The sequence below is a fragment of the Apaloderma vittatum genome, unplaced genomic scaffold (genome assembly GCF_000703405.1).
Source record: "Apaloderma vittatum isolate BGI_N311 unplaced genomic scaffold, ASM70340v1 scaffold12211, whole genome shotgun sequence".
NCBI classification, from domain to species: domain Eukaryota; kingdom Metazoa; phylum Chordata; class Aves; order Trogoniformes; family Trogonidae; genus Apaloderma; species Apaloderma vittatum.
This window is the reverse complement of record NW_009698603.1, coordinates 1-15,606: the sequence shown is the minus strand read 5'-3', so window position 1 is coordinate 15,606 and position 15,606 is coordinate 1. Positions and strand designations below refer to the sequence as shown.

Below are 15,606 nucleotides of genomic sequence, written 5' to 3'. Positions count from 1 at the left end.
CATTTCCAAAATATAAAACAGCAGCATTTAAACCGAAGGACATTTGGTGCAAGCAGAATAACACTAAGGAACCACGAATACACTCACCACACAGAATGAGAGGCTAAAAATTCTACAATGGCACTTGCATTTATTTTTTTATTACGCTGACTAGAGCAGTCTTACTCATTTTTCCATCACAAAAAGGAGTCACTTGAATGGGCACGTTAACAAAGACCACCCAAGACTTCTACTGCCGAGGAAGCACTAATTGATTTGGAATAAATAAGCGGCACCAGCGACATCTAGTGCCCATTCGACTTCAAGATCCTGCACACCCCTTCCTAGCACCCTGTCCAGCACAAACTAGCAATTCTGTAGGTAAGATATCCGGATGACTGCCATCCTGCATCCCAGTTCCGCTGTCAAGAAGCATCTACAGGAAATGTGCATCTACAGGAATCAGTTGCCAGGGAGATACTGATCCCAGCACACCAAACTCCGACAACTCAGCACACCGTACGTGCCAAGGTTCTCCTTTAAGTAGCTGCAGTGAGTCCCAGAGGCAACACACCGCAAAAACAGGAAGTGCGTGTGAAGTTTAAATAATCTTCCTCCCGAATTCATCCACAAAACAAACACAACTTCCTATTCTAAACCAGACAGCTATGTGAGCAAACTCTGTAATTTCAGATAGCTAATAAGAAACTCACATGAAAATGATAAATTCTGAAAACTTGTTTACTGAATAGCATGCCAGCAGAAGCTTCACAGTACACTGGAAGTTGTATTAATAAAAGATCTAATTTCCACATACTTGAATATTCAAAAACTAAGAGACTGCTGCTTGTCAGCATCTTCAGACATGTACAGATCTGAAGTTTTCCAACAGTGTTATGTCATCTATTTCTACACCTCTGCAGCATCAATCAGTAGAAAAGAAGAAAACTGCAACGTTAACAGGGCTGTAACACAATAATTTCTCTAACTGAAGTCCAAGGCTTTTTCCTCAGCAAATAAAACAAGGTGGTTTGAAATTGCTTTCAATCAAAGTGAGAAAACAAGACCTCAATATTTCCTAAGACTGCTCAATTTTCATTGGAATCTAGTTCTCAAAATCCAGCCTAGTTTCTCCATTGACTCTATAAAATAATCACTGTATTGCAGTCAGTCTTTGACTAGAAAGTTTATTGGATTCTTGAACAAACTCTTGGAATACATTTCCTAAACATCAACATACAGAGACACAAAAGTAATGTTTCAAAAAATTACCTGGGATTACAGTTAGCTGAAAGTAATGAAGCTTGTTTGGGTCAGGAAAATTCACTTTACACGTACCTGTGAAGCAAAAGAAAAAATTTACATCAGATAATTGGTTTTCCACTGTTGGGAAAGCAAGTATATCACCTTTTGTATTGTCCAAATTCACTCCCTGATTAATCTGTACATTCCCAGCCAAGCAATTTCCTCCTACACTTTGTCTCTAAGCATCTCCTCTCCACACAGTTACAGGTCACCTGCAGTAATGAAACTTTACTTCTTTGAGCTGTGAGGGAGAAAGCTTACTCCCTTTCAAGTAAAAAAAACCTTATTTCCTTTCAGTAAAAAAGCTTATTCCCTCAAAGACCTTAAAATGCCAAAGTATTTGGTCTTCTGCATAGGTAATAGCTACATGTTAAGATGCCAGCACATAGAACGAACGTCTCTTCCTTACAAGTTCTTCAGCAGTAAGGTGCATCTTAACATTTGAACAAACACCGCATTTTGCAAGAAGTTTGTGTCACCATTAGGTATAATTAGATACAATTAGACACCAAAAGCCTCATTCAAAAGACAGTGAAGTCTCTGTTCAGCTGTCATATTGAACAGCTTCCACGTAACCAATTACATACATTAACAGCAAGGGCTATGGAGCATCATTACAAACCAAACACTGTGTTTTTAATCTCAGACTAGACGAATTTGAGAACAGCGAGAATGAAGAACAAATGTGGAAAAAAAAAGATAAAACATCAATCTGATGAAACTAGTCATTGGTTTCAGTTCAACAGATGCAAGTTCACAGCATAACAGCGCTTTGTTCGTGCCTGATGACACAAACCAAGCTGCCTTCCCATGCACAAAACTGGCCTTTCTTGATGATGGCAGAGACAAGCTGTCACGCTGGCCCTAGAGGATGAATATATCCATGGATACATTATTATCCGTACTGTGAAGCCTTTAGCTTCTTAACCCATCAGGCTGGCTGTTCTTTTTCTGTAGTCAAGGAGCCAGTTTCCGAGATACAGACCCTATTTGCCTGCGAAAAAACCAAACAACTCAAATCCTAGAACTGTACACGAATCCGACTAATGAATTCCATTGTAGTAATAACAAATTCTGATATACTTTTCTTAGATGTTTGTTATCCTACATAACAGTCTACACAAGAAAGTTTAACTACAGTTGAAATTGCTCTGGTAAAATATATGTAAATTGCCTTTAAGAAAGAAGAGCATAAAGAAAGGAAGAGTTCTATAATGCCTTTTCCTGCCCTCCCTCTTTGCTGCCTGTGTTCTGTATTTTCCCCGCTTTGTAATTCCTCCCGTCAGGCAGTCTCTGCACTGAAAAGCCACATTTTTAAGATCTAAGCATTGATCTGTATTTAGAACCATTAGCAAATAGAAGACACTAATCAGAAGCCATAGTAAAGTTTAACCTGGAGAGGAAAAAATATGCCTAAAGCTTCCTTCAGATGGTGAAGACTAGAAACACCAGGAGTTACCTGCCAGCATTATCAAAGAGAATATTCTCTGCAAGATAAGCATATGGACAAGACAGTGTGAACACACAGCGTGTAAGAGCCTGCACGTACACTGCCAGTCTGTTGCAAACAGCTCATGCCTCTCTCCCTGCAGGAAAAACAGCTTAGATGACTCTGAAACAGGAACATGTGCCACAGGAAGTTATGTAGAGCAAGTGATGGGCTCTGACTGTACCTCTGAGCTTACCAGGCAATGACTTGTGCTTGCCTGTATCCCAAGAGCTCAGGGCAGAATGGTGCTGTTCTGGTCAGTGCTTGAAGGGGGAGAGAGCTCAGCAACAACTCAGCTTCACTGTCAGCATCCTCTCTTATTAATAAATACAGAGCAGTAGGAACTTTGTTCCACTTTATAAACAGGCTTCGTGTTTTGCTGTCCATTACAGAACTAGGTTTTCTAAAGCTAAGGAACAGAAAATATATTTGATTTTTGACTACCTACCCTTAGCTTTCGAAGCAATGAGCCATTTATCCTATGTTTTTAAAAGCCTATTTTAAAGTGGCCATTAATATTTTCAGCTTTTAGCATTACATTACAAGTAAGATCCCACAGCTAAAACTGCATTATATTCCGTTTCGTTTTTTCCTTAAGGAACACGTATAATTTTTAAAAAAAAATAAAAATATTTTTCGTGAGTATTTTTGCTATTAAACACATCAGGTTACAGCTTGCACGTGAAGTGAAAAAGCACTAGGTTGACTTACTACATCTCCTGAGAACGGAGCGATTTGCTCTGTCCCTAAATCAGAATCTTCTGTTTGGAAAATGAAAGAATGGAGAGAAAACAGCAGTGAGGCAATAAACGCACTCCTGAGTTCCAGGTACCTCTCAGGTGTTTTATGAGAGGGGAGCTCCCATTCCACCAGCAATCAAACTCTGGAGCCAAATGATCAATACTGCTTCCAAAGGACACCAGTAAGGGTCCACCTCTCTACAAATCCTTAAGAGGGAGCAACAAAGAAAACTTGTTCAAGTGCACGTGGCAGAGCCTCACACAGCTTTCCCTAGAGCTAACAAAATTCATTAGCATTCATACTTCAGTCAAAACATCCAGTTCAACAGTCCTTTTCCCCTTAAAACACATGTCATTAAATACCATACTTACAAGGTAAATTAGCTTCAAGTTCTGCAACCTCTGTTGAAAGAAAAAACAACACAAAACTGTTATTTATACAAGCATAAAGCCATTCTTGAAGTCCAAATTGACAGATATAATTTAAACCACCCTGTAAATCATATTTTACTTAAAAAGATAATTAAGCTGCACTGGAGGTTTACCTTGAAATTTCTCTTTAAGCAACACGGTTCATCACTAAAAATGCTCATGTGTCCTATGAGACAACACAAGTGTATCCTACTGCAATTAGGAGAATCAGCTCTGCCAACACTGAAGCACCAGGGCTTCTCATACAAAGAGCACTGGCATTTCAAACAGTGGCATTATCCAAACCTGCAAACTTTTATACATAGGGCACTACAAGACAGAAGGCCAGAACTTCACAGCCTGCAAAACACAAGAGCAGAAAAACATGCAAGTCCAATGATGAAAACAAGCAGAGTAGGTTCACAGCCTGCACAAGCATCACTACTGCCCACCACCCAACTGCTAATGTTTCGTCACCAGCTACAGTCCACTGCTGCAGCTGGGAAGCCTCCAGGCATGACACCACATCCCATTCCCTTGAAACCATCCACTGAAACCTAAATTCAAGTGCACTGTCACACTAGATGTGGCCCTGCCTGCAGAAATCAGCATTAAGAGCACCAAAAAGAACAGAGAAAGACAAATATTCCCTTCAAGGACCTAGCACAGCAAGCTGCACTCGCTGGTTGCATCCATTGCCCAACTCCCCCCAACCCTCTGTACATTTGAATAAACTCAGGATTATTAGGACTTCTTTGCTCCCATGTCTGTTTGATGCTTCCCCTGGGAATACAGTCTGCCAAAGACAGTCAATCATGTTAAATTAATTTTTTTTATTACATTTCTCATGCATAAAACTTAGAAGTTATTCATAAAAGAAAGGTAGTAGCTTGACTCAGTTGCATAGCTCCTAAAGAAGGGAAGTTTATTCCCAAGCGCCTTCTCTGCCATGCTGCCATCTCTGGAAGATCCCCTGCTTTCTCCCTCTTCTAAACATTTTATTGAAATCTTACTTTTAGCTACCTGTATTTCACAGAAGTATGAATGAGATGTACCAAGATATCACCCACTTTTACTTTTAAAGTTGCAGGAAACCTGATCAAATACATTTTTGCATTTCTTGTACTCACATAATCATAGAATGTGCTGGGCTGAAAGGGAACTTTAAAGGTCATCTAATCCAATCCCAACTGACTTCTAACTTTGCTTTCTGGTCTGCACAGACACAGTCCATTTATTTGGGCTGATAACAACATGCAAGAGATTTCAAACCCAACTCTCACACATTTAAAAAAACCTAGTAATTTATTTTAAGATACATGGAGTGATTTCTTGGCACAGAATCCAAACTGATCTCATCACAACAAAGAGCTCACTAAATCCCCAGCGCTTTCCTTCCATCCATTCTTACCAAAGCTAGCTGGTCTCTGCAATGAGCACGATGCTTATTTGACTCCCACCTCCCACAAGCTTGGCATAGGCTTGGAATCCCTGCATCTGCCACCTACTACACACCAAGAGAGAAAACTTCACCAACACAGAAGCACTGTTTCACACTTCCTTAAAAAAAGTTCATAACTGTACTCTTTAAAAATCCCACACTCTGCAGCACTCAAGCAGCTGCAGCCAATATAACGCAAGTTGTGCACTGAAAGACACACAACATCAGGGTCACACTTTTCCTAAAAGTTTTCCAAGAGTACTGTCTTCACAGTATACGAAAAACATCATTTCACCTATAATCCATTTTCCCTTTCCCTTTCTGGTTTAAAAAAAATAAAAAATGAAAAGACAAGACATCATCATCATCATAGAATGGCCTAAGCTGGAAGGGACCTTAGAGATCATTTTAATCCAGCCTCCCTGCCGCCAGGGACGCCACCTCTTGACTAGATCAGGCAACACATGGGGACCAAACGGGAATCGAACCCACGACCTTAGGGTTGTTAGCACTATGCTCAACTGACTGAGCTAACCGGGCCCCTAACTGAAAGCTGCAGTTACACAAAGTCATCATAAGAGCATTCCCCCCGCTCTTTCTCTTCAAACTCAACAGCCTTTCATAGTGAGAGGCACTAGAGCGTAGATTTTAGGACCTGGCTCTTATTTTAAGGTGTTGACTGCTTTCCTTACTGCTTTTGGTGCTTCTGTGTTGTTCATCTTAATGAATCCTCCCTGTCCTTTGCTTCAATTCCAAGAAGGCAGCAGGAAAAAAGGAGGCACCAAAGGACAGAACGTGTTCAAACTCTGCAATGGCTGGGCTGCAGCAGCTCTGCTCAGCTGGGGCCTCACTTCCACCTCCTGCAAGGTTCAGTACAGAGATCACTGATCACCATAGTTCCTCTGAAGTGTGAAACACCTCCTGCAATACATTCACGATTCTCTGTTTCCCTTTGTCTGACAGGCGAGTGAGTGGCTTTATTTGTGCAAACACGAAAAGGTGCTCACACCCAAGAGCAAGGAACAGCACGCTCTTCTTTGAAGGTGTGCAAGCATACAGGAAGGCTGTGACAGCTAATTCACACAAAAGCTTTGTGAACAAATGCAAGTTCCCCAGAATTAAGCTTCCTGGGCTGTGACAGCTAATTCACACAAAAGCTTTGGGAACAAATCCAAGTTCCCCAGAATTAAGCTTCCTAATCAACTCTGTCACAAACCACTGAAACTAAACACCAAAACGACTTTATAATAAACATAAAAAGGCAGGTAAAGGCCTGCTTCAATAATATAAAATTTAAAGTAACAACAAGTAAGGAAACAACGTTACTATTAACTGTGCCAAATAAACACAAAAACCAGCACATTTAATGCGTCAAAGCTGCAGTGTTTATAAGTTTTCTAAATTCTGTAACTCTTTGGTAGTGAGTCTTCAACTGAAATTATTTTTGTATTTTGCTTCTCAACAAGCAAACATTTTGACCATATCATTCAAGCTCCCCTAACTAAGATGCACTAAGATATTTTAAGTTATGTATCTTCTACATAAAGCAATACCACTGACAAAAGTACTCTCTGTAAAAGAAACGGCCTTGTGCACTCTGCCAACCTATTGGCATGGTTTAACAGTTTTGGAAATAAGCAAAACATAGAAGCAACAATTTGAGCTTCAATGCACTGAACTTTCAAGAGCTCCAAAACCTCCCTAAATTAAAGAACAAACAATCTCACAATCTTTCCAACCTCCTCTTTCAAAAAACTACTGTAGCTACAGCTGAAGAGTAAAGAAAATCCAATCTGACTGCTTTTCATAATGTTTTGCAGATAATCAGTATTCATATCGTCACTTCACAGCCAGGCACCTCACCGTTCCTTAAGATGCCGAGACAAAGAACCGACAACCCAAGTCTCAGGAAATACCACACAAAAGCACTCCAGAGCTTCCATGGGAAAAGGGGGCTCATCAGTGTCCACTCAGTGCCGGCTTAGCAGAGGTGCAGACACGCTGCAGAGCATCTGAATTCCTCCCGCAGTCGAGAGGGCTGACTGACAAGAAGCAGCAAACCTGGGAGCACTGCGAGGCCCTGCACCCTTTCTGATAAGCCATCCCGGGGGGGTGTCAAAGGACAAAGTGGAGACACCTACCAGACCTTCTGCAGGGGCGGGGGGGCAAGGTGGGGTGCAGTCAGTCCAGATCCAGACTAACTCCCGACCAGCCAGTCTGGTGTTCCCAAAATATTACATTATCTGGTGCAGGAGCACACCCAAGTGGCAGTTACGTTTGGAGAGTCCTTACTCCTGCCTGAACAATTCCAAACGCTATTTTAAACCACAGAAAGAGCAAAAAGTCAAGGATTAAACTTGAACCTACCATGGACTTGGGCTGAGCTGAGCGGAAACTGATGACATCTCAGAAGCAGCTTAGGAACTTTATAAAACAGAGGAAAGCCAAGCCTAACACAAGCAACCAGACCCATTTATAAATGATTTCACAAACAATAACTCTTCCTATCCATGACAATTCTCAGGACAGAAATAGGAACACACATTCCTGGTGTGTGCACAGACATACGGTTTATGAGACACCCACGTGAATGTTATATTCAGGAAGGCACAGACTATAATCACGTTCTGCTCTGCCCCCTTCCCCCACCCAACCTCAAGAAGGTGGCATACAGAGGTGCTTTGCTTACTAGTCTTGCCACAAAGAGTCAGGCCCTATGCTTCCCAACTGAGCTTAAGTACACAAAATGAAAGCATTATTTCCTCAACCGAAATCAACATTCTCATCCACAGCAATAAATACTTCGCTCTGGTTTTGTCCCAGAAGACCCCTTTCCTGCTTAGGTCCTTCTTTAATGTACATCTCTAAGACTGCTGGAGATGAAGATAAATACTTTGACACTCAGACAAAAACTCCATTTTCTAAGTACTAATTCTAGTAATAGCTGTTTGCCTCCTAATTCTTATCTTTATAGCTTCCCCTTCTTAGCTGCTCTGAATTGTACAACCATACAGATCAGTACAGCAGTCAAACAAGTCACCAAATACTGCCAGTATTCCAGTAGAGTAGGACATGTGTATTTTCCTTCCACTTGTTTATTTTAAACAAGATACTGTCAAATCACATGCTCCAGGTTCTATACACTACTACTACAAAGCTTAGTATCCTGAAATCAAAAACTAGAAAAAGCCACTATGGTCGGAAATCTCTAACTCTGCAATATATCACTTCATGCTTCAGGTAGGCCAAAAATCAGAGGTAAAAGAAGTGATGTATTGAACCAGGCCTCCCTTCATCAGTTGAAGTTCTAGAAAAAATCTCAGTAATAATTTTCCAAATTAGCCTCAATTCTCACTGTGTCCTTTTAGCTTTACAAAACCTATCGCAAGCTACTAGTTTCCTCCTTTATCAACACAAATTACTCATTTATCAAGCAACTTTCTACCATCTTCTTCCAAAATAAATTATTTCATTGTGGGGAGGACTAAGAAGTATCACTATAAAGGAAATGGTTTTGTGATTCAAGTGCACTGCACAGAAGTTAGTGCATCATCTTCAAAACACTGCCTCATGCAATCTCAAGAGTGACAATGAAAGGGTTTTTTTTAACGGACACTTCTCATTATTTACATTGCATATACACTTCTATAATCAGTTTCCCACTTCCATTCTCTCAGGTTTATACAAATGCACACTGAAATATTTTCCAGTTATGTGAATCTGATTGTAGAAGCCACATACGGTGACAAAAACTGAGGAATAAGCTACCATAACTAATTTTCTTAGATATTAAGTGATTTCGAACTGTCGCAATCAAGCTAGGCAGTACCGGTAATAAAAAACTGAATTACAATGTTTAGGTGCTCTACAAAAAAAGCAGTTGTCCCCCAAAAAAGGGACAACCTTTGTGAACGATAAGCATATACACTGCAACTACTGATGTCCCAGCATGCTCTCTTATTTTTAATTCAATTTAGTGGTCATATTCATTTACCACATTAATCTGAAATACTACTTTGGCTTGTCCACAGCCCCTTTCAGATTTTCAGACAGCATTTATCTTTCAAGTTCAGCACTGCACGGCTCCAAGCATCCTGCAGGGTTTCAGACCAGTACCACCACCGTGCTCCTCACCCCAGATATATGTGCCCTGCTCACCACCTGGATATGCCTCAGCAGTTGCTGAGATAATCAGATCCAAATCCTGGTTAGCAGCCATGACTTCAACCCTCCAGAAGAAAAACATCTGGAATATAATACCCAGCTACCTCAGAATTACTTCCCTATGTAAAAATCTATGGATATTTTTCTTTTCATAGTATGTCCAGGGAATAACCCAACAAAATAGTGCCCTGAGCTATGATTGATATTTGATTATATAACATTACTGAACATGTAAGCAATCAAAGGAGCAGCTTAGAAAAACTAACAAAAGATACCAGTATTTTAAGAGTAACTTTTTCCACGGAAGTGGGAAAAAGAAGTCTGTTTAACTTGCACCCATCACTAAAGGACAGCACCTGATGACACTCAGCTGATAGCTCACACAACTCCAGTTTTAGTAAAACTATTTCAAATACCTACTTTGAATTTTCTGCTCATCCGTACAGTGCAAATAAGTAGCATCATACCTAAATTATCACTTTCCCTGCTTTAAGGCAGTATCAGTTAGCTGACACACGTGGTTGGTCTACGTCAAATGTTTAAAAGCTTGTAAGCATTGCCTACACTTATCAGCGGCTGGGGTCACCTCCATCTACTCCATAATCAAAATGTCATTGATCTATTTACCAGTCAGTGTACACGATACATTCAAGGGCTGCAGGGTTATCAGTGTGACAACACATCCTTCAAAGAGGTCCTGCAATGCCTCCCTGGACAGGACTCTCCATCAACACAAACAAGGCTGTCTTTAATTTACTTCCAGATAAAAAACAGACGCTGTCTGTGTCCAGCCAATACCTCTAGTAAAACTGGCAGACATCCGTCTGCAGAATTTATTAGACTATCTCCAATTTACTGTGGATCAGGATTATCAGAATGTCTCTCCAGCACATCATCATCACTTGATCAGGCAAATGGCTATCTGACCTTGGTTCACACACTACCACTAGCTCCCAGGGCGAGGTGGGATTTAGGGTACTGTGCCAAAAATCACCCTCAGCTAAGCTTCCAGGATGGCTCACCATATGTGTAAGCTGCTGTGGAGGATGCTGCACAGATCAGTTGCCTGCTGTCCTCCTCAGGAGCTCTAGACTTATCTGAGGCCAGAAAAGATCCAGATGTGCTATGGAACAAGCACAGCTAGCACCGAGTTTTCTAATGTACGTGACCACAGCCCCTTGTTCATCTCAGAGGCTTTACACAGCAGAATAAAACCACCACCAACACCATTAAGACGTACAACTGAACCAGCCGTAACCTCAGCACAACTGCTGGGACAAACAAGGACAGAACGTGACTGGCCATTTCTTATCTCCTCCTCCTTACTGATGGCCAACATTTCTTTTTTGTAGAACAGATTATTTTTTTTAATTCACAATTGCCAGGAGATTGACCCAACTGAGACTTTTGCCCACTCTGCAGCTGCCATCTGTTTGATAACTCCAGCCGAAACAACCATCAGTAACTATTTCTACTTAAAACTTCTCTTACAAGCTCCCACTAACTTTGTTCCACTTCTAGTAAAACAGCCTATCACAGTTTCATACAATCAAGCAGTAGAAGTGTGCTGTACGACTACCTTCAGAAGGCAGCTCTTCATTCCCTATTGAACTCACTCCTGCAGGCCTAGACATAACCTAAAAACACTATCAACCTCAGAAGTCCATCTTCACTCAGGCTCTCAACAATAAGATAGATCAGCTCCAAGTGGCACCTACAAAGAGATGGAGCAAGGTCCGGAAACTTTTGTAATTGAATCATCCACATCTAAAGAGTAGCTTAAGAAAAGATCCCCAACAAGCCTTTTTCATGCCTGTTACTATATTTTCCTCTCACTTTCAGCATAGTTATACTGAAGTGATCTACTGCTATCAGTTCATGTTTTGGTCCAGAAACCATTCTAACCAGACTGACAGCTGCTGCTACAATTCAGTTGGTAGAGCCACGTGATACAACTTTCATGCACAATCAGATCACAATCTAGCACTAACACTTGTCAGATGCCACCAGTGACCAGCTTTTAACATTTGCCAGCTTGAGACTCAACTCATTCGATACTTAGTCCATACACTGGTTTGCTAATGGTAGCCATAGTGATTACAGTGTCAATACTAATCTCCTGTAGCTTACATTATTTCCTTCCCCGGCACACTTAGGTAAAGGTTTAGTCATAAAAGTGAAAACACATGACTGCTCTAAAATTTCTTAAGGCACCTCACACCATACCAGGGATTGAAGTTGAAGTGTATTTATATTACACCGCTATTTTTCTCTCAAGTCTACACCTACAAGGTTGGCAAAAATCTCAGATTATATATATTTAGTAATTTGGCTTTGTAGCTTAGCCTGGTTAAAGAGCTTATTCCTCCTGCCTGATATCTTTCCCCCTCAGAACTGGAGCTAACTGAGGATTTCCAAACTGGAAGTCTAAAGCAAACCCTTTGTGAGCGTTATCACATCAGGTTTTAAAGCTCCCTGTCCTTTGAAAAATGCAAATTATGGCTAATGTTCCTACAGTTTAGCTGAGGCACTTCCCAGTGCACTGAGGCAGCAGTATTGGCAGTGAAGCCTTGCTCCAGCACAGCTCTATGGCAGAATCCACCCTGATCTGAAGAAGTCATACGCAAGGCTAGAGTTAGGCAATATCATTCTGGCAAACATACTAGCATCAGCCTCAAACCTTTCAGAAAATAAAGCCAGGAAGTTTCCTTCCGGTAGCATGAATCCTAACAGTGACAGCTTACACAACAGAAACACCAACCTAAACAATACATTCCTTGCCACAGGATCACGCTGCACAGCTCTAATATTAAAACACTCAACTACTACCAGGAGTAAAGCTGCATTTAAGCCCACAGCAACTGCCAAGTGTCAGCAGCTACGGATTTTTAAATATAAGATTATCTACACTACAGAGGAGAATGAAGAGCAAGAAAGGACTTGTCACACAATATACTATAAAATACTTTGTCTCACAGACTACCTCATTTAGCCAGAATTGTCATAAACTAAAAGTCTGTTGGTTTTTTTTTTTCTCCCAATAATGGCAAGACTGCCTGTAACAACCTACAGCGGGTTTACTAGAACAGACCGTATAGTACTACAAAAACACGGGGTTTTTATTCACTACTTCTTACTTGACTTCCAGTGATTCCAGGACTATGAAAGATATCTCTTTACATTGCTTTTTTAAAGCTTGTTACAAGTTTATTGCCTCTGATCTATAAAGAGCACTGGAACACTGATGCTACTGTTAGGACTTACCTTCCTCTCACAGGTAGTTACTATTTTGCTCAAAAAATACCTTACTATCAAGTCAAATCTGATATTCTCCCCCTATATATTTAGTGATTCTCAGAAGAACTTGTTATCATAAGATTTCAACTAATGACACAGTTCCTAATGATGGATTAATTTTTCAGCAGAGTAAGAAGAAAGCTTTCCACATTTTGCATTACACAATGAAAGTAAGTGTCCTACAGGCAAAGAGCTGTTGGAGATGTGATGTATACCAATACATACACTACAGCATAAAACCTGAAGTCATAAGAAATTTTTAAAATACTTATGGAAATAACTTTATATGCCATTGAGGATTTTTTCTTTTACTAGTAACACATCTGCAAACTGTAAGTCCCCAAATATTTAAAAATAAGTTCATTTCACCTTTAACAAGTAATTTATCTCGAACAGACACCCTCCGAGTTGAATCAGAAGCTGGATTGGATGCACGAGGTCCTCTGACACCATCATCCCGCTTCAACTTGCTTGCCAGAGTTAGCATTACTGCTGTCTTCAACCTAGAACACAAACATCAGAAAAAAAGTCAGTTATCTCAACTAAAGCACTGGGGGCAGGGCAAAGTACAAAAAACCTCAGCTCCTTACTCAACAACTATCATCATATTCTTAGCAGTCAAACTAAGAATATACAGTTAACACGACTGTGACTGAAGATGAGGATGGCCTAGAATACTTTAAGCAGCTCCTTACTCAACAACTATCATCATATTCTTAGCAGTCAAACTAAGAATATACAGTTAACACGACTGACTGAAGATGAGGATGGCCTAGACTACTTTAAGAACAAGAGTTTGTTTCAGAAGTGAATACTGAGAGAGTTACAGGACATCTGGCCAAGAAGTTGAACTTTGCTGCAGAAAGGTCAGACTTTCATCACTGTTTATAACGCGCTTTCACTGCTTGACATTGCTCTTTCAAATGAATTGCTGTGAAAATACCCCTGCCAGACAATCTGTTATGACCCACTCTCATCTGTATTTCATGTGACAGTATTCAGAGCTACTTTTTGGCTGGTGGAGAGGAGGAAAAAAAAAAAAAAAAAAAAAGGAGGGGAAGGGTTACTGGAACAATTCTCTAACAATAGGAAGTGAGCTTTGAGTCAGCTACCAGGACACAGGAAAGGAAACAGATTTAAACAGCAAATAGTGCAATTATCTATGCAGCTGCACACCACTAACTCTTCACAGTGCAAAGCAATGGTGGAGGTTTGATAACAAAAGTGAAAAGGCTTTTTGCTGTGTCAGTCCTCCACTATCAAAGATAACTGCACTGATAAATAAGTTACAATAAAAGGCAGACAGCATGCCAAAGCCAGAAAACCAAAACACTCAGCCTGTCACAGCTTAACACACTTTGACACTACTCCTAGTTGAAGGCAACTCATTCTTCTCAACAGTCTCGACAAAGCCAACATAATGCTGACAAGATCCATGCCCTTCAGCCTTCCCACACCTCTAAAAAAGGTAAGAGAAATGTTTATCCTTTAGTTATATGAGTTAATTCAAGAAAATAAAGTGACGAAAACTTGCAGAAAGTCAGTGTATAGTCTTAATATTAAGCAATTTGCACAGAGGACCAGACAGACAGAATGTAGCAGTTATGAAGACATGAAATAGATGCTCAGGTAACATCAGCTCCCAGAGTATAAAATGGAGAATCAGCTGATATATCCATAAGGCAAATGATAAAGTCCAGTAAACCACTGACACGAAGACAATCATGTTACAAAATGACAAGATGTAATAGAGAAATTTATTTTTGTCAGTTCAGCTCTGTGTGTCATGTTTCTTTCCTTCTTGTAAGCAAGCCCTGAAATGAGTTTAACAGGTCCACTGCACCAGCCATTACTTTGCTTGTTCATTTGGTTTGTTCTTGCTCCAGAGAAAACAGGAGATAATGCCTCTGGCCTGCCAATCTACTCAGGGCATTTGTAAAAGGCAGCCCTATTGCTTTCCCAAGGTTGTGAGGGAGCTGACAGATTTATACCAAACATCAAGCCAACACCAAAATACCAGGGAAGAATAAATGAAACAACTGACATGACACTTGGAGGTTGAGAAGGACCCAATAAATGAGTTTCAATGTTAAAAAAAAAGGAAAACATGTATTTCACAATAGTACTTAACAGTATAAAACTCTGGTAAGATGTACAAGAAGATCAAGTTCTCTGAAGTTTACAAGTATGGGTGTTCAAGATGTATTTAAAAAGAAAAAAAGTAAACTTCAGTGCAAATGTAAACCCTCCTTGCTCAACTGCAACATACAGCAGGCTTTTTCCTCTTACTGTGCCAGAGAGAATAAGCAGACAAAACAGTCCTTTCTTCCTTGGAGAAGAAAAAGACAACAGCTGGGTTAAAAAAAAAAAAAAAAGTAAGGAGGAGAGAAGGGGAGTCTGGGAAGCAATGACACAGGGTCCTAAAAGAGAAAAAAAAGCAACCAAAAAACCTCACAACAAAGAGAACCCTTCCGAGTGCGAAGTGCAAATTACATCAACTTCAATGAGAATTAAGTGTCTAAATACCATTATGGAACTGTTTCCTCACTGCTCGTCCTAGAAAAGCAAAGAGAAGTGCGACCAGCCTAGAGATGACCAGCTCCAGCTACACCCCAAATTTCACCAGTGAGGCACTGCCAGGAAGCACCCAAAACTTGCTAACCGCAAGGCTTTACCACGGCACGACACTGAGGAGCCAGGGGAGCGAAGGAGGGGTGCTGTGTTTATTTAGGAAGGACAAGAAACCACCCCAGGATCTCTCCAGGCGGAGCCGGTAGCGG

General features: G+C 40.6%; 1 protein-coding gene across 1 annotated transcript in view; it reads right to left on the bottom strand.

Moving 5' to 3' along the window:
- The window catches only part of UBE2F (ubiquitin-conjugating enzyme E2F (putative)), a 78,902-nt gene extending 65,572 nt beyond the window's left edge, over positions 1-13,330 (bottom strand). The window contains exons 1-3 of the mRNA XM_009878087.1: positions 13,196-13,330; positions 3,886-3,915; positions 1,252-1,317 (exon numbers count right to left, since the gene is read on the bottom strand). Of these exons, the coding sequence (XP_009876389.1) occupies positions 1,252-1,317; positions 3,886-3,915; positions 13,196-13,313 (214 nt within the window). The 5' untranslated portion in view covers positions 13,314-13,330. The remainder of the gene's footprint in view (positions 1-1,251; positions 1,318-3,885; positions 3,916-13,195) is intronic.
- Between the last annotated feature and the right edge of the window lie 2,276 nt (positions 13,331-15,606).